The 18,004-nt window shown below is 44.1% G+C and overlaps 6 protein-coding genes across 6 annotated transcripts in view; 2 read left to right on the top strand and 4 right to left on the bottom strand.

The window, feature by feature from the left end:
• LOC125764666 (protein similar) overlaps positions 1–1,745 on the bottom strand; it is a 107,890-nt gene extending 106,145 nt beyond the window's left edge. Inside the window, exon 1 of the mRNA XM_049429108.1 lies at positions 426–1,745. Coding sequence (XP_049285065.1) covers positions 426–502 — 77 coding nt within the window. The 5' untranslated portion in view covers positions 503–1,745. The remainder of the gene's footprint in view (positions 1–425) is intronic.
• Positions 1,746–2,034: 289 nt separating this feature from the next.
• LOC125764763 (mitochondrial intermembrane space import and assembly protein 40-B) lies at positions 2,035–2,616 on the bottom strand. The gene is made up of 2 exons (XM_049429343.1): positions 2,399–2,616; positions 2,035–2,323 (listed from the first exon to the last, which is right to left on the bottom strand). Exons 1-2 carry the CDS (start codon positions 2,614–2,616, stop codon positions 2,092–2,094), a joined length of 450 nt encoding a protein of 149 aa, XP_049285300.1. The 3' UTR covers positions 2,035–2,091.
• A 3-nt stretch (positions 2,617–2,619) lies between these two features.
• LOC125764768 (ribonuclease P protein subunit p14) lies at positions 2,620–3,146 on the bottom strand. The gene is made up of 2 exons (XM_049429347.1): positions 3,007–3,146; positions 2,620–2,926 (listed from the first exon to the last, which is right to left on the bottom strand). The coding sequence occupies exons 1-2, from the start codon at positions 3,036–3,038 to the stop codon at positions 2,620–2,622; spliced, it is 339 nt and encodes a 112-aa protein (XP_049285304.1). The 5' UTR covers positions 3,039–3,146.
• A 685-nt stretch (positions 3,147–3,831) lies between these two features.
• Positions 3,832–5,837, top strand: LOC125764745 (mitochondrial 2-oxodicarboxylate carrier). Its single transcript, XM_049429316.1, has 6 exons — positions 3,832–4,086; positions 4,150–4,332; positions 4,396–4,493; positions 4,563–4,737; positions 5,229–5,333; positions 5,408–5,837. The coding sequence occupies exons 1-6, from the start codon at positions 3,925–3,927 to the stop codon at positions 5,600–5,602; spliced, it is 918 nt and encodes a 305-aa protein (XP_049285273.1). The 5' UTR covers positions 3,832–3,924; the 3' UTR covers positions 5,603–5,837.
• Positions 5,838–12,881: 7,044 nt separating this feature from the next.
• On the top strand, positions 12,882–14,713 carry LOC125764736 (uncharacterized). The gene is made up of 2 exons (XM_049429299.1): positions 12,882–14,205; positions 14,271–14,713. The coding sequence occupies exons 1-2, from the start codon at positions 13,218–13,220 to the stop codon at positions 14,408–14,410; spliced, it is 1,128 nt and encodes a 375-aa protein (XP_049285256.1). The 5' UTR covers positions 12,882–13,217; the 3' UTR covers positions 14,411–14,713.
• Positions 14,714–16,165: 1,452 nt separating this feature from the next.
• Positions 16,166–17,208, bottom strand: LOC125764769 (keratin-associated protein 19-2-like). Its single transcript, XM_049429348.1, has 2 exons — positions 17,081–17,208; positions 16,166–16,969 (listed from the first exon to the last, which is right to left on the bottom strand). Exons 1-2 carry the CDS (start codon positions 17,090–17,092, stop codon positions 16,670–16,672), a joined length of 312 nt encoding a protein of 103 aa, XP_049285305.1. The 5' UTR covers positions 17,093–17,208; the 3' UTR covers positions 16,166–16,669.
• Positions 17,209–18,004: the final 796 nt, after the last annotated feature.

Genomic DNA, 18,004 nt, shown 5'->3' with positions numbered 1-18,004 from the left:
GCCGTTTGTTCGTAAAGTAAAATAAATAACCTCCAACATGAGACATTCCTCAACAGCAAAAACATGCTGTCCCTCTGAAGGGTTGCTATGGTGAGGAAGAATATTGTTGCTTTCGTTATTATACACACCACTACTCCAACCTGCCAGGTGACATTGAAATTTAGAAAATGGAACCTACTAGAGCATTTTGATATAGCATGAAAAATTGAGGAATTAGCTTGACCAAATCGAACCTATAATAATGACCCAAATATTAAGTGAACCACTTTAAAGCGTTTAATCGCTAACATAGCTTTCACGAGATGATTCCAGCTGGTTCACAAGCAATGCAAGACGCATTCGTACAGGTCGTTCAGTTACGACCCCCTCATCGGCGACCTTTTGGCCAGTTTTTCAAGTTTTCGATTGAATGTTTCGTGTCTTACCTTCGCTTCTCTTTGACAGGTTTCCCTGCCTTGGCCGTCCCGTTCATCTCCGCTACTTTCGGCGCTGTTTTCGTCATCTTTGTGCGCCACAGTATCCCACAATGCCTTTACGAAGATGTTTTGCTCTACCTGTTATCAATTTGCTACCGTTGGTAGTTGTTAAGGACCGTGGTTCAGTAACGGGTTACGGTGCAGTTGCAAATGAGAACAAACACGACGGTTTTCTCAGCTAATGTTTAACAATTATGCTAATAGAGACAACACTTTCACGCACATTCACGCGTACAACATTAAACACACACCGAATCTTGCTTCCAAAAACGGAACACACACACGCACTGTTGATTGTGTTGCTGAGCGTTGTTTGTGTTACGATGCGCTTTCTCTCACTCTGGCTGCAGCAGTTTCACAAACACTCCGAACACACCGATTCACTCATTCACAACCGTACTATGTGTCACGACCACCGTGCTTGTTGTTACGAAATCACGCACCTTTTCTACGCACCGCCAAAAACACCAAAATAAACACGCACGCACACACGATGGTTTCACATACAAGAGAAGAAAAAAACACTACACCACAACAATTCACTATGCGCGTTTTTCGGTATCGTTTTGATGTTTTTCTTTTTCACGATTCTCACACACGTCACGGGCACAATCAGCTGCCTCGCGTTCGACGGCCACAAATCCAAAATAAATCGTTTAGTCTGGCCCTTGCAAATGCTTTTCCGCACCCCAAACGCACTGTTCCGCTTACTCCTTCTTCGATGAACGAACGGACACACAGCAACAACATCGGTCGACGGAGGGGGCCTGGTGGGTTTATGCTACTGCCAATGGCTACTGGATGATGAAGCTACGATGGTCGAGATGTAGGGTGCGTAATAGCAGTGATAGCTTCTCGCATATGCACTTTGCTTCCGCACGCTAACCTCATTGAACCGATCCTGGTAAACGGTTTACCGACGTTCCAGAAGGTGCTAACCGATCGACCGTACTTTGCTAAACAGCGGGGAAAATGGTCCTAAGCCAGAATCTCGCACTGCACACTGCTATCGCCACCAGAAGGTTACGCTTGTTATTGATGTGCAGTAAGCACCAGCAAACCTTGAATATCTTGGCTAAAATGCACATCACACGTTACGTTTTGCTGCACTTTCACAATACCACAGTTGTTTTACGAACTCAACAAGTATCCGAGAATGCACGCATCGCCAAATTATTTCCACTTTTAGTATTCATAGCGCTTTAACATCACTGTACGCAATCAACCAATTTTACAGAATATCAAAAACATCTATCTTTTAACGAAACGTGTGTCAAATGGTCTTTTAACGAAAACGTCAACCGTTTGAACGAAAACGTCACAATTTTCCGTCCATCTGTTTAACGATCTCAAATTATACAAGGCCGTTTTGTAAAATGTTTTTTATATTTCCTTTATTAAGTTGAACACTTTACTCAACATCTAATAGTGTATAAGTTCTCCAACATTTTTACACAACCGCAAGACAAAGAAGAGACAAATAGGTTGACGAAATATTTCCTCGATATGATGAAATTCTCGTCCATATCCTACGCCTACGTTCGAAATTATTTAGTCATTTTTCACATAACTGTAACACTACAGGGCGTATATTATTTACTGTATCTAATACATATTACTTTGCTTTTGTGGCTACTGTTTTTGATTCGCTTTCCGTCTTTACCGGGGCATCATCAACATCATCTTCCTCCTCGCCTTCGTCCGTTATCATGCTAGCCACACCAGCTCCGTTTTCGTCATCTTCCTCTTCGTTGAGGTTTTGTTTGTAAACGCCAGGATAATTACGCATGCATTCGTTCATCGTGCTAAACGCTTCGTAGCAGTCAGATCCTTTCGGTTGTGCTTGGCTGAAATAAATAGATTGGTTTACATAATACTCTTCAATGAGAATGGCTTTACACAGGCTGCAATCAAAACTATACCTGTAATGGAAGCAGGAAAATGCCTCCCGGAACTCGTTGCCACATGGACCGATCGCCATCCCACCAAGGCATGGACAGTTCCAGTTGATGTCTCCATTTTCCAAAATCAAACCGGGTCGCGGCTCCGATTCCGGAAGCTCCACCTTACTTGGGGTAGCATGATCCTCCTTAGTGGCGAATATAACCTTATCCTTTCCGAAGCTTTTGCACAGCGACATGATTCACACGACGGCCGTCCTTGGGAAATCCAAATGAGTTTCCACCAGCGTAAGAAGAACCGGCGATACCTTGTGCACCTGAAAATGGCAGGGCACTCCTTGATACTCTCCGATCAGGGTTACAGCAGCCCGTAGCTTCACGTAAAACTCTTTTGGAACACGAAGGATAATGCGCTGTCGCTGTTCGTCGAACTTCAAAAGGTCCACCTCCGTTTGACCGCCAATTTCACCAAATATTTTCGTCAGCGAATGGTCTATACTCGATTTCAAGTAGAGCGCGGATAGCTGGTTCGGCTTCTTGGCAAGTTTGCTGTAAGTTAAGCGAACAAGATTTTCATTGGCAACTGTTTGATGCACAGCACAGATCAGTTGTAGAGAACTTTTACTTACATTTCAACATCAAGATATATGTATTTACTCATAATATAACCATGCTCAAGCGGCGTAAAATTGATGAAGCGGCGTAAAGTTATCGGAAAAGCATGTTTTGTGTGTTTTGGCACAACGATTATGAAACACAACCAGGCTGGGTAACTTCAATTCTGTCAAAATTCGAATGACATTGGAGATTCAACAGGCCTCTTCATGTTCAAATAAAAATATTAAAACTAACAGCTATTTTATTGGCGAAACATAAAATTATTAGTTACTTTTAACACACTTTCCATGTTCAGTTAAAATATAAAATCTTTTTTGAACAATAGTAGACTCTATTTGCGATAAACAGTATCGTGAAGGTGCAGAGAAACATATTGCGGTTCAAACAGCTGATTCATTGTGTACCGCTGTAAGAAAAGTACGCCTCAAATGTAAACAACATCAATCTGTCTATCTTCCACAGAGCAAACAGTGCTCAACGTCCCTGATCAACAAGCTTTCGGTTAATTTGGAGACTGTTTCCAGCGCATCGCCCAAATACGGTGACCTTAAACATAAACAGAGGTCAATGGTTTTTTTTTGTTTTAGCACAACCGCTCTAGCGTGTTGAAGATTGTGTGATAATATTGTGAAGAATTAAATGTGCGTTATGTTTTCGTCGTATTGCAAAGTGTTATCGTGAACGGTGAATGTGTCTTATTTCCAGATTCATTAAGTACCATCTGTCCCTGATAAGCGCTTCATCGACACCTAGCGTTTTTGTCTCATCCTCCGTGGCTGTTGCCGTGGTAAGGAACAATAATGGAATACGAAAATGCAAATTCTGACCAAAAATGTCTTTAACATTTACAGAATATTCCTTGATCTTTTGGCCGAAACGTTCCAAGAGAACACCTTTAACTCATCTCTATTAGTTACTCTCACGGTACGATGCCTTCGGATGTGAAGGAGTTTCTACGCCAAGCGGCAATGCAAGTTGGCGCCGGTGGATCGGCCGGTTTCGTAGAAGTGTGCATCATGCATCCATTGGATTTGGTCAAAACAAGGCTACAGCTGCAAGCCAGCCCTGTTGCGGGTGTGGCAAAATCGACTGTAATGATTTCCCGAACGGGTGAAAAAGGGTTTTCTTTCTACCTTTGCTTTTCCCATTTGCAGACGTACTACAATGGCGTTTTCGATTGTATCAGAAAAATGGCCAAAACGGAAGGAGTATTTTCACTGTACAAAGGCATCTTGCCTCCGGTGCTGGTTGAAACGCCCAAACGAGCGGTGAAATTTTTAACCTTCGAACAGTACAAACGCTTCTTCATGTTTGGATCGGACAAACCTACGCCCCTGGTAAATTAGATTTGCGTTGCGCTGTTGTCCTTGTTGTAGAATAATGAATTTCGTTTTTTGAAGACATTTTCCTTGGCAGGTCTAGGAGCGGGCGTGACGGAAGCTATTCTTGTAAATCCATTCGAAATGGTAAAGGTAACCTTGCAAGCAAACAAAAACAAGTAAGTGGCCACAAGTTTCATGCGCTCGTAACATGTATTTATAGGGTGTATTTTGTTGTCCCGTTTCAGGATGGGTCAGGTACCAAGCACTTGGGCTGTTACGAAGCAAATCATCAACGAATCCGGCTTCGGGTTGAATGGATTGAATCGTGGCCTTACGGCCACTATCGGACGAAACGGAGTGTTCAATATGATCTACTTTGGATTTTACCATAGCGTGAAAGGCATTGTTCCGGAGTATAAGGTACATGTTTTAGGATGGGTCGATATGGGTCGTCAGCATTGTTATATATGTGACGCACATTTCGTCCGTATGCTTTATCGACGTAACCATATGCTTCATTCTCATCTGTTTCATGTTTCGTCCGCTCTAACACAACAGCCACCCTTCGGCTATGGTTAGGGAGAACTGGTAAGTGGGTAGCTTGGTTACTTTTTAATGTCAGTGATACGATTGTTGCTATGTTTGTAGATTCCCTTTCCTCCTGGGTCCGTTTGTGTCTTGCTCTCTAACATGATGTTTTGTTTTATCCGCTTGAATGATTCGCAATGTCTGTGCTGTTTGTTGGTTTTGCGTTAGTAATCACGTTTACGCAACGATTAATTTGTGTCTCATGTCTGTTACTTCTTCAGTCATAATGATCTCGTAGTTTCATAATCAGTTTTTTTTATTCATAATAATACTCAAATGAAAACATAAACTAAAATTCTCTTCAATTGTACACAACTTAACAGGATCCTGTGCAAGAATTCTTACGCAAAGTTGGTATCGGGTTCGTGAGCGGAACACTTGGCTCGATCGTTAATATTCCCTTCGATGTGGCAAAGTCTCGAATCCAGGTCAGTGGAGCAAATGTAGCAAACTGCCAAGGTGCGCCGTAATAGTCATTTCGTTTTGTTTCTTTCTTCCGTAGGGACCTCAACCAGTTCCGGGGCAGGTGAAGTATCGTACCACATTCGGCTCGATGATGATCGTTGCCCGTGAGGAAGGATTCGCAGCGCTTTACAAAGGTCTCACCCCGAAGGTGATGCGTTTAGGGCCGGGCGGTGCAATTATGCTGGTAGTTTACGACTATGTGTACGCTTTTCTGGACGATTACTTCAAGTAAATTGCGTAACGTACCGATCGGACAAAGGGGATCGCAACATTCGCAAATAACAACAACATACCATTAGATAGAGCAGATGTTTCCTTCCTTGCCCACTTGTTTTGAAGCTCGGTGTGGTTTATAAATGGCATTTATTTACATACTCAGGTGCATTTTGTAATACGCGGTAACGATTCGTGTGTTGTAAGGCAACACAATTTATACAACGTTTTGGAGTAAATTTTCTTCTCTTGAAGGTCATGTTATAAAGAGTATTATTTTTAAATGCACATAAATCATGTCGAATTTATACAATAAATTTTGTATTGGTCAAAATTCAACCTTCACTAGTGGTTTTAGAGAAGAACGGTAAACATTCGTTGAGAAATCCATAAAACAAGATCCCATTTATTGGATGAATAATTTTATTTAACATTTTGTACAGTTGCACTAACATCACATTCAGACACTCTTATACTCAAAATGATAAAAAAATGGGCGATAATAATGCTTACGACATTTCTTTCTGTTCCCGCAAATGATGTGCTCCACGCCCGATGATTTCTATTTACAAATGCTGTGATGAGGATGATGATTTTGCAGCATAAACCTCCCCAGTTGACAAGCAGTTCCATTTCCTAAGGAATTCATCTATATATCTAGCAGTGAATCAAATGTACCTAATACACATTCCCTCCTCAATAATATCGACCTGCCCGATAGTTGCCAAAGGACTGCATCTGATAGGTTGAAGCGGCCGGTTCCGTATCATCGTGGTACGTAACCAGATCGTAATGATTGTCGTGCAGTTTTACCCGACTGTGCGATTTGGGCAGTGTACTAGCCCCCGTCGGATAGTACAGTCTATTATCGTACAATGGCTGATTGGATGGGTAGCCCTGACTGTGAGCGGGAACCGTTTGTACTTGGAATGGGGACGCTAGTGGGAATGAGTTTTGCGACGGAATGAACACATTGTTACCAAAGTATTGCTGCATGGGGAAGGCATGCTGAAAACCGGCACCTCCTGTCCAAATGGCTGGCTGCACGTAATGCTGATAGCTCACCAACGGTACCGGCGTTGGCTGGAAGCTTTCATCTCGCGCATCGTTCCTAGAGCTGAGGCTCTGGTCGGACAGCCTGTTCACAGCGTCCGGATCGATGGGCGATTCTTCGGTTTGGCTAGTACCACCGTCGGGAGACGGTTGTTCCGTCGTTGGAGCACTCGTAGCTGGCTCGTCCACTTCCGCCGAGGTAGTCGGAGTCTCGGATGCTTCCATTTCCGCCGCTTCGGTTACTGCGCTCGGTGCATTTGTGGTCGTTGTAGTAATCTCCTCCGTGGTCGTGGTCGTACTGGTGGTAGTAGTTTCTTCCGGTTCGCGCGTAGTACTCAACAGTGATACACGTGTCGGTTCCAGCGATTCCGCTTCGAAAGCTTCACTGTAAGGATTCGCTATCTTCTGCGGACGATCATCGATCCAGGTTGGCAGATCATGCTGCAGTGATGGTTCCCGTTCGGGTGTTGCCGGTTTCTTTTTTTGACCACTACCACCAGAAAGTTTTCCTGCCGACGCCTTCAGAATGTTCGTCAGTGGTAGGGAAAACACATTATCCTGTTTCGGTTCAATCTTTTTCGTACCGCCGTGACCGCTTAGGCCGAAAAAGTTCACAAAATGATCGACGAGGAACTGCACTGTTCTTCGATTTCGGCGTAGAATAAGTTCCTGCTCGTCGGTACGATCACACACAGCACTAGGGATCAGGGTGGGTAGCGTCACCAAAACGCACAGCAACAACACGGTACACTTCATCGTTAAATCTTCGTTCGTCTAAGTCGATCAGCAGCACTTCCACCTTAAGCCATCAAAAGAGCACCCCGCGAAAAGATTGCCCAAATTACACGGATCACCGTCCGATCCGGAGCACGGTCACTAGTGAACTGATTAAACTACTTCCAGCACCCTTAGCTTATTAGAATGGTTCCTTTAGCCGTTCGCGTTCCCCATCGCACTGACCCGATCAGGTTGCACTGTCCAACCGAATCATTTCACTGGTTAAGGCCCACTTTTTAGCGTCCCTCTAGCACACACCGTCGAATATTCGAGCCTTCGCCATCAACCACGATCGTGGAGGAAACCCCCTTCTCGCGCGGGTCGCGTGTGCGAGTTTTTGGATTATTTTTATTGCTTGTGGTACTTGTGATTTTTTTTTGTTTAACGTTTTCGACGGAAAGTAAAACCTGCGCTCGCTCGTAATGTATCATTAAACCAACCGGTGAAGTGTGTCTCTGTCTCGCCGGGGCGCTTAGAGGACGCGGAGAAGCATAAGCATCACGAACCGGACCGCAGACGCAAGGTCCAGTACCTGCCCAACCAATTTCATACAAAGTGAAAAATTTATACACGCACGTTAATCGCCCATGCTAGAAGGTAATATGATAATTCTTCCATCCTTCTTTTACGTTCCGCTCGCAGCGAAAAAACATTATTCTTTCATGCTGCCGTAAGAACTTGTGGAGCCAGCAAATGGGCGTATTGGGGTGTGATCGGAAAGTCGAAAGTTGCACCGGTCCGGACGAGTTCTACGCGTGTGCACGCGACAAGAAGTTTGAGCTAAAATTTTGAACTAAAACGTGCTACATGCAGCAGCTAGTAACAACAGAAAAAAAATAATCGTCCGTTGCAGAATGCAAGCACCGGAGAAGAGGTTTTACCGCTTTTTTAAAACGTGTTTTGGTTGAATTTAAGCGGGTGTAAAATCGTTCATCTAATCCACAGAATGATTTGCGAAATATGCCGTACTTCATATGCAATCGAACGATTTTGTAACGATGTTAAAGATTACTAAATCAAAAGAGTTCCTTCCCCTTTTATTTCTGGTTTTGAGATTGGTGCAACTTTGAGCTCCACTTCAAAGATACTTCAAAGTTTAGTTCAGAGTTTACTAATTTCACTATCTTCTTCAAGTAAAAATGAGAAAACATTCCCCTAATTTTGTTGACATAGATATGTTTAAGATATCTGAGTGAAAAAAGCTCAGAATAAAATAATTTCAAGTTTCCCATTCCACCCGACTTTTTTCTATTTGCAAGTGTAAGCACCAAACAAACGAAAGCCTGATACTGAACCAAGCGAACAATTTATAGGTCAGCAAAACACATAAACCTACCTAGCTTTAAGGGATGAGTTTTTTTGTGAGTGTCCATTACATCATGCCAAGCTTGCGTACATGATCCTAATCCAGTCCGCAACAAGTAATTTGAGCAATATTTAATTGCTTCTGTTTGTTGGCTCGGAGTTTTTTTGTATATGTCCACAACCCCAAAAACCATTAAGATAAGATGCAACAAATAATATACATAATACAATGGTGTTAAAAGAAAACCATACTGTTAAGATCTATTGATATGGTACGATGTGTTAAATTTGGTTTATTACTTAAAATGGATGAGTCATGATATTTTTTACAACCTGTTCAAGTGTCAGTGGAACATTTGTTAGTGGTTCTAGTCCTGCAATGGAAAGCACATGTCATGGTACTAAATGCAACGTTCACTTCTTTTTTTTTTTCAACCCCAAAAATGGTGGGACGTCACAAAGCTAAAACAAGTCAGTTTGTATGAGTGATTAAATCATTCTTAATTTATCGGCCCTAACACTCGTGCGATGGTAATTTTAATTTGCAACGTTTAAGGGTGTAAACAAACGTTTGTGATAGATTTGAAAATGCTTCCACTGCTGTAAATTTAGAAAGTGAACGTAAGTGTAGAGCACCGTTTAATGTATCTTTAGTTCTACCGTCACCTTCAGCAAGTGCAACCATAAGAAGGTTAATTCTTTCGTTTTGCGTGTGTGTATTATAGACTTTGTTAATTTAAGATCACACACGAATTCAGATTATCACACCAGGCAGGCCCCCGAAGAAGGTGAATCGAATGGTTTTGCTATCAATTATTATATCTTTTGCTTGAACGTTCCACGTGGAAAGCGACAATATGAATGTTCCTACTTACGGATTAATTTCTTAATTTATTTTTTGTTTTTTAACGATTTATCAGGCCTTTTTTAAAATAATTTATTTACATAAATAATCCACCATGCAGAAGTAAGGTGGGATATGAAATAAAATAAATTCTAAACACTAAATAAGTTTGATTTTAATCCACCTGAAACACTTTTCGCTTCACCCATCAAACAGTTCCAAAACTCCAGTGAAGCCGGTCAAAATTGCGGGACCCGCAGGGGTCGGACACACGCCATGTGTGTGATGGATCGGTGCAAGTGCATTGCACGCGGGCGTCCACAGTTTGCCGGTCCCACCCCATGACCGGACCACCGCTGGATCCGGTTTTTGACGCAAATTCATGGTCAACTACCAGCCGATCAACATCGACAGCCGGTCGGAGTTTCAATTCGCTTGTTTTTTTGGTTTTATTTCAATGCCTTTGCCCTGCCCCGTAGAACTAATTTCGGTGATCTGAATAAACGTTCAGATCAAATCACTCTACGGCCCTGAATGTTTACGCGCCGTGATGGATATCATTTGTCGTGTTTCTTTTTTTTACCCACAACACGATTGTTGTTCCGTACCAGTATTGAAGTATTTATTTTTTAACATTGGCAACTTTCACATTACTGGTAAAGTGAAGTTAGCAGCTTTTTGGGGAAGAAAACATAGCAAAACCACAGAACCGTTCTGTCGCCCATTTCCTTTCGTACGATCACTCAGCAAGGACTCGTTACGGTGACCCTGAATGCACCGGTACATGTCCCTCAAGCAGGGCAGAAATGTATACCGTGTACTGTGCAAACTGGGAGTCACACATGAGTCACACGGTGCGGTTCGGGCAAATCCATCCTGTGCAACGCAAACGAAAGTGAAAGCATGGACAAATTTTCGATTTTGTTGGGCGATTGTTTCTTTTTACTCGCTTGAAAGTCCGTAACCACTAACCCTGGATGTATATTTGGTAACGAAAGGCAACGGAAGGCGATAGCGTTTTATGGTTGGCCAGGGTTGGTTTTTTCTGTATTGCCTCTCATTCTGATTGGTGGTCCACGATTTAAATGATGCAATGTTACCGTCTCGTGGAAAGGTACGTTTGTTCTGAAGCTTCAAGGATTCTGAGTTCGTACGCGAGAACAGGCTGCTGTCCATTCCAGCGTAGACACTACGGGACGGGGTTTAAAATTTAGCTATCTTTTAAACATTTTTCCTGAGGTTTGCAAGGTCTTTCGTGGCTTAAAATAGCTAATACGAATGACAGACACTACGGTTTAAATGAAGTTTAAATGAATTGAAGTCGTCCAAAATTTTATATATTTTTGACCAAAAAGCAGCACAGAGAGCAGCACAGATTTATGCTGGTATCCGGTGGGCAATTGATGTCTTTAGAATGACTCCGAATCGGGGATCGTCCACATGGACAGTAGAATCGTGTTAGGCTCCAACTAAGATAGCGTTGATGTGTCCAATAGCAAGGTAGTCGACAGTTGTGTTCTTCTGAAACAGCCAGGATTTAATGTATTGGGAAGAATACAAGGTGATGTCATGCAACAGACTAACAGGTTGGCTGGCTGTCAATCAATCTTTCTATCGGCTGAGGACTCTTCTCCTTCTCAAGCCTGGCTAAATTGGAAGAAACTCAGATGAATTCTTGGTCCTGGTTATGGTCCTTGGTATGGAAGGATCAATGGAAGAGTCGCTAAATTGACAAGTGGAAAGGGCTGCTCATGCCAATAGAATGATACCAGAAGACACAGCCCATACAGTCGTTTTTAGCCCCCCATATTGTCATGGTATCCCCAAACCTTGAGGAAGTGATAGCATTGATGCGTCCTAGTAATGGGTAAATTTTATATTTTACCGGAGTCGGATCTGTCCGACTCCGCCACCAACTGGAGTCGGAGTCGGAGTGATTCCGGCAGAAGTGCGCGGGGGGAGGAGAGCGAGGGGTAAGGTGGATCGAGTCCTGCAAAATTTACAATTTACCCATGACTAGTCGGACTCCATCGACTCAACTGGACCCATCCGGACTCATCCGGAATCGATCGGATCCATTCGGACTCGATCGGACTCGACTGGAGTCAATTTTGGTTTTTAGTCGGAGTCATAGTGGATCCACGATTCCACTCCGGACTACACACCATTAAAGTGTCTATTATGTTTTTCAACAAAATACAATTTTAAATTACGACAAAAAGAATAAATATTTGCAATAAAATAAATGCATTGGTAAACAATTTCGCAAACTTATACCCCGAAATATCGTTTGGTAACCTGCTCACTATCACGCACCGTGGAATAAAAATAATAGTTTACCATAAAGCAATAAATAACCACAGCTTTTATGACCCGAATTTTTAGTGCCAGGATGTGTCCGTCGTAAACGAAAACAAACAAACAAAAAACCACCGTCCAAGCGCGAGTCCTGTCGTCGATCGAATGCAGATCACTTCCTTACGCAATGTATGGTCAGTTGGTACAACTGTGAGCATAAATGTGATGTAAAAATAAGACTACCAAACCGAAATGGGGGAAATCAACGGCGTCTCAATGGCAAATCAAATTGGCGCTGCGAATCAATTTAAATATAAATCACTTCCCTACCGTTGCAACCACGAAACACCACACTGGATGCAACGGAAACAGTAACACCCCAAAACGAGTAATGCAAGCAATATAAGAAAGTAACAGAAATAAAAGTCCCCTTCCCATATGTCGCGGCGATCGTGTTTGTCCTTTGTGAGAGTAAGCTGCACAGCTGATGATCGAGTAGCGATCGCTTCGTGTCAGTGCATCAGTTGCCAACGCCGACAGAACTTGCCAACTAAATAAAGTCGCATTCGTCTTTCTCTAACGCATTTGTTACAACATCCCGTAAATGGGAGCAGGATGAGTAGTGCACCGGGCTGATGCACATGCCACTGCCATCCATTCACGGACATGCAAAGCGAGGTCCGGCACGGTTAATCGTAGCGATCGGCAGGTTCGATTATGCTATCTGGTGGAATGCTGAATTGAAGAAGCCAATCCGGTTGGAATGCCATCGCAACTAGCAGAAGCGAATGGTTGAAGCACCACATGCGCTTTACATCCCGAGCACGTATCACCGGCCAACCGACGGTGAAAATTAAACATTTCCCGCCATTCGGCTTGGGACGGTTGTAGCCCCCGACAGTACTTGGCATGCATCGCCAAGCGCCACCAGCAGGTTGTGAACACCTCTACGCGCCACACAACCCCTAACGATCACTTTTCTTTTCATTTTACGTACCCCCAAAAAAGCGCACTAAGCCGACCGTTCCATAACGAGGATATGATGTTTGGAAGATGTTCATTTTTTGGAGGGTGTACGGTGTACCGCGCTGTACCGTGTACAGGGAAATACAGTTCCGTATTATAAATATGACCCACCGGTACCATCGGCGACTCATTGTCAAGCTGGCCTTCGTGTAGGTCATCCGGTTCGCTACAGTTAAGGTGTGTATGAGTGCGCGTGTGACCGTTGTGCGCTTGTGTGTGGCAGCGTGTAAGTGAGACTGGAAGATCTAGCCCGAACCGGTGCCGTAACCGTCTGCCCCGCAGGGTGTTCTGCAGTGCTGTGTTAACGTGTGTTAAAACCATCGCAAACATAATGACCCGAAGACTGATGTTAGTGGTGCTGCTGGTCGCACTGGTTGCCTTAGACCCAACGTCCGCATTGCAGAAGAAGAAAAAACGTGGCATTTATCATGGATTGCATGGGTTTGCGCTAGCAGGTCATGCGGCCGTTCCACTGCACGGTGTCCCTTCGTTTCACAAGGGCTACCATCCTAGTCCGTACGCGAGATTTCCCGGTCTTCACAAGGGATCACTCGGAGGGGTGCTTCCACCAGGATATGCCCTGTTCCCAGGAGGTGCTAGCGTTATGTCCTATCAGCGAAACTTCCCCCGCTATCCCACACTCTACGGAGCTGGTCTATATCCAGGGTTTGGAGTTGCTCCCGTTAAGCCGCTGGCCGGCTTCGCTCCCACACTTACTCCCTTTGGTGCTGCACCGGCTCTACCAGCGTATCCGGCGGGAGTTCCGGCTGCTTTTCCACAAGCATTCGTACCACTGGGAGCTCCAACAGCCAGTGGCAATACTCAACAAACTTACTTTGCGACCTACCCTCAGAAACCGTTGATTCCCGTTGCAGTTCCCGTGCAGCCGGACGTACCGGCAAAGGTTCCTGTCGTCGTACAGAAACCTTTCTACACGGCATTCTCAACCGTGGTACCGAATGGAGGACTTATACCGGGTGGAGTTTACAACCCAGGACACACGGTTGCCGTCTCTAATGTACAACCTCAGTTCGTGGGAATTCCGGTCGCAACAGGAAGTGCGAGCGGGTTTACGCCTACGATCGCTACTACGCTCAGTGCTGGCACTACGCAAGTCACACAAGCCCCTCAACAACCCTGGAGACCGGTGGTGGTGAATCAACCTGTAGCGCCAACACCAACTCCACCGTCCAATGCGTACCTTCCATCGTACGCAACCTCGCAAGGACAGATTTACATCAGCAGCACACCGGCTCCATCGCTGCACGATCATCATCAGCAGCAGTCGCATCATCAAGCCTTGCTGGATCTCGATCAGGGTAAGTATTCAGTTACGATCAGCTCCTTCAGGATGTCTTCTAATATATCTTCTTTCCCCTTGTAGGATCCCTACACCACCAGGATGGTAGTGGTGCGTTTAACGGACAGCCGTACGATGTTGCCTCAAACCATGGCCGATACACGGGACCATCCAGCTACGATGTCGATATCACCCACAACGGGTACCAGAAGAAGAAAAAGTAGGATGCACAATCGAATGCCACTGCGTCCCACCCAAGTCATATGCCAGCAGTTTCTTGGTTTTGTTATGAGTTTTTACACGCATACGTGCGTTCTGTTTTAGTTTCGTTAAACTGATTGAACTAATTTAAAAGAAATAAATTATTTTCACCTCGTAGTTTGGGCTGTAGCGTAACGCATTCAAAAGACTTCAACGTCCGATGAAACGACGAACCCGAAATATTTTATCGTTTACACTTTCGAACATGAGTTACTTACAAAACTATCACGAAAAAACGTTCATGTTGGAGGACGTGATTAATTTAAATCCACACGGAACTAGCCGATCGTGCTCCGTTTCACCTCAACCTTAATCGTGTCTAATTTTACCGATATTTTTCGGTTGGAAGGAATTAAATAATTTTCTAACCGTGCAGCTCCTTAACCGAAACGTTGTGCAGTCTGGACGGAAATGGGAAAGTGCCGGTTGTACGTGCGAGATAAGTTTCGACTTCATATGCAAGAAGCATGATGCATAATTTCTTCCGCTAGTTTGAATGTGGTATCGATTGCATATTAATTTAATAACTTTAGCTCTGTCGCATTACGGGTGTGGCACGTCCCTTTGTACATTTGGATGCAAGGTTGTTAGGACACACAATAGATGGTCACTTTCATTTGTCAGCGCAGTGCAGGCGGCTTAGAATTGATGTATTGGTATTTAAAATTCAATAAATAACGGTCCTCTGAAGACCTCGAGCGGCACGTGTGCTCGTACATCACACGTAGTGTAATGCTGATTGCATACGTGTTAGGCGCATAACGGCGAAATGCGATACAGAGCATAACGGAATAATTCTTGTGCACTTTATTATATCCATAAAAGATTGCTTAGACAACATACTACAACAGATTTTTTTGTAAATTTTCTAACTAAAATTAATTTTACCAAGGAATACAAATTGCTTGTTATTATTAGGCAAATAAGTTGCTCCAATCCGTATTGCTAGAGATGCATCAGTGCAGTGGCGGAACGCTTGGGAAATATTTGCATACTATCTGTATGCACAATCTACGATCGCTTTACTATCTATCGTACTGCAATTGTTTGCTCATTCATTCATGCCGGAGGTTCTAGTTATACAATCGATAATGAAAGTAGCGTGTCTCACTATTGTTAGATTAATTAGAGAAATTTCCTATTTCCGTATTTTCAGACATTTAATGAATCGAAAGGAATGAATGAATGTATGGGTAGTAGCGTACGTAATTATGGTATTAATTAATTTGGGTTAAGCAAGCAATAATAAAACTCTCCTTGAACTTTGCGAAGGTTCGTCGATTGTTTGAAAAACCTCAAGAACGTTTTGGATGCAATAGACATATGAAGCTGACGTCAATCAATACATGAAACTGACTGTTTGAAGGAGAAATTGTTACTGTAGTATGTAAATTACATTAACTATAGGGCTACCTGTAGAACGGTAATTGGAGCTAAAAATATTCAAAATTGATCAAAATTGATGTTATTCCGTAAAGCGACAATTTTAAAATCTATTGATTGAGAAAACCGTGACCTGGGACAAGTTCGTTGATGACTTTTAAGTGTGATCGTAGACATCAAAAGCAGTCCATAAGATCTGATCTTATTTAAGCTAATACACCAAATATTGTTGCTGGGCTTGTTTCTTAGTTTGCAGTTTCACTATTTCCCTAGAAAACATCAATATTCTCCACATTTTTCTTTCGGTATTTTGACCCACCAAAACTGCTCAATAGTTTACGTAAAAGATTTTTCTCCTTTCATTTTATTGTACTGTACAAATGCTACAGACTAAAGTAAAAAAAAGAGTAGTTGTAATAACACAGTAGAGGCAAAATCAAGTATAGTGTAAATAGTCGTATACTTTCGAAAGTATTCACAGCATTCGTCCAGGGAAGTTGGTCGGGAGAAGAATTTTGATGGAACCAAAGCTCCACCATTCGTGATACTAGCAGTGGGTCAGTAGTAGCACGAAAGGCGAAGAGAATTCGGGAAAAACTCCTCAGCAGCACAACGAATCCTTTAGCCCCTAATCCGCCTCTAGGCCGATGCTGCACGGAAACGATCACTCTAGCACACTTGTAACTGGACGGCATTAGATTTCGAATGGCTATCTCCTGTGTAGAAAGCACTGGACGTTGTCACTCTCACTCTGCACGCACTATCTGCACTATTGAGCGAACCGTTCCGTTGAATCACATCACCAGACTGACCAGGGGCATTCGGGGTGTCGCTAGCGCTTAGTGGAGCCCGTAGCCCAGACTGTACGGATAGCCAGAGTAGCCAGAGTATCCACCAAGGTATCCGGAGTGGGAACCGTAGTATCCTGGGTACGATCCATAGTAGCCGAGGTGCGATCCGTAGCCGAGTCCGTGACCGTAGCCCAGTCCACCAACACCTCCGTAGTAACCGGCTCCGGCCAATCCAGGATAGCCATTGTAACCGTAGCCGAGACCTCCGTAGATACCGCGCTTCTCGGTCACCTTCGACTCCTCAGCGCCATAGACGGCAGCGATGGCCAGGACGATGAACAGAGCAATCTGATCGAATAGAACAGACAGAAACAAGAAGAAGTGTATTAGAATTCGGCAGGAGCACTAATCCGATGCAGCACATCCGGACACTACACAAACTTCCGAAGCTCCACTTACGAAGGACTTCATGGTGAGTGAGTTGGTTTAGTTGGTTTGGTTGGTTGGCTGAAAGCGTAGAACACTGTTGTACAGTTCTGTACACTGAGATTGCAAGTGGCGGATTGATGCTGCTGTTAGGAATTGCCATTACTTTTATACGAAAAATGGCTCCCTCCAAAGCGGTCACAGAATTTCCCGTCCGCGCGAAAAGGTTTCGCACGAGCCAACCCTTCCCCCCCCCCCCCCCCCCCCCCCCGGTCTCGTATTTTCTCGTATCGGACCTGCCCTCAAAGCATTCGAAGCCATATGGCCCTCTCCCTTTTTTTTTTGCTAGCGCTCTCGCACAAACAGCGTGCGAATTTTCCCCAACGGCAAAACAGACGGTCGAACCTCCCGGCCCATTAGGGTGGCCCCTTGGGGTGGTGGTGCGGTGGAATCGCGAGACGCGCTTAGTGCATCGGTAGTGCATCGAGCAAATGCAGATCACCGTTTGTAACTCTGTTCTCCCTTATTTGCTCCCTTCCTTTCCACCCCTCGTCACTTCTAATCCATGCTTCCGATCCGTTTAAGCATTCGTACGTCATTCACTCTTGAGTCACAACACGACCCAGCCAGTTGTTCTTTCTGCCTCTGTTGTTGTTGCCGGCGAAGAATAGCATTTGTGTCCGTGTTTGGGTCACGGGTAGCGCGGATTGCACGCTGGCAAAAGCAAGCGTTCGGGTGCGTGGGGTCTTTTCGTGCGGAAAGCATACACCGAAATATACAATTGTTTCCTAATCTAGCCTGTTTTTTTTGGACCTAACTGCAGAGTAGCTGGAGGAGGAGGTTTTATTCTGTCATTCGTTCGCTTCAGTTACACCCTTAAACCCCGTTCAATCGGTACGAGGGGTGTGAAAATATGGCGATTAGAGACACCGGAGCACATTATCGCACCTGCAAAAT

This window comes from Anopheles funestus, chromosome 2RL (genome assembly GCF_943734845.2).
Source record: "Anopheles funestus chromosome 2RL, idAnoFuneDA-416_04, whole genome shotgun sequence".
Lineage (NCBI taxonomy): Eukaryota > Metazoa > Arthropoda > Insecta > Diptera > Culicidae > Anopheles > Anopheles funestus.
The sequence above is the reverse complement of the archived record's forward strand: the minus strand, read 5'-3'. Positions and strand labels throughout refer to the sequence as shown.

Bases quoted from the DNA above. Each gene is read 5' to 3' on its own strand.
- LOC125764763 (XM_049429343.1), bottom strand. From the start codon at position 2,616: ATGTCGCTGTGCAAAAGCTTCGGAAAGGATAAGGTTATATTCGCCACT. The intron at 2,324-2,398 runs GTATAGTTTTGA...TATTTATTTCAG, and splicing joins TTTTCCTGCTTCCATTACAG to CCAAGCACAACCGAAAGGAT.
- LOC125764768 (XM_049429347.1), bottom strand. From the start codon at position 3,038: ATGAGTAAATACATATATCTTGATGTTGAAAT. The intron at 2,927-3,006 runs GTAAGTAAAAGT...CTTAACTTACAG, and splicing joins ATATATCTTGATGTTGAAAT to CAAACTTGCCAAGAAGCCGA.
- LOC125764745 (XM_049429316.1), top strand. From the start codon at position 3,925: ATGCCTTCGGATGTGAAGGAGTTTCTACGCCAAGCGGCAATGCAAGTT. The intron at 4,087-4,149 runs GTAATGATTTCC...TCCCATTTGCAG, and splicing joins CGGGTGTGGCAAAATCGACT to ACGTACTACAATGGCGTTTT. The intron at 4,333-4,395 runs GTAAATTAGATT...CGTTTTTTGAAG, and splicing joins CGGACAAACCTACGCCCCTG to ACATTTTCCTTGGCAGGTCT.
- LOC125764736 (XM_049429299.1), top strand. From the start codon at position 13,218: ATGACCCGAAGACTGATGTTAGTGGTGCTGCTGGTCGCACTGGTTGCC. The intron at 14,206-14,270 runs GTAAGTATTCAG...TTCCCCTTGTAG, and splicing joins CTTGCTGGATCTCGATCAGG to GATCCCTACACCACCAGGAT.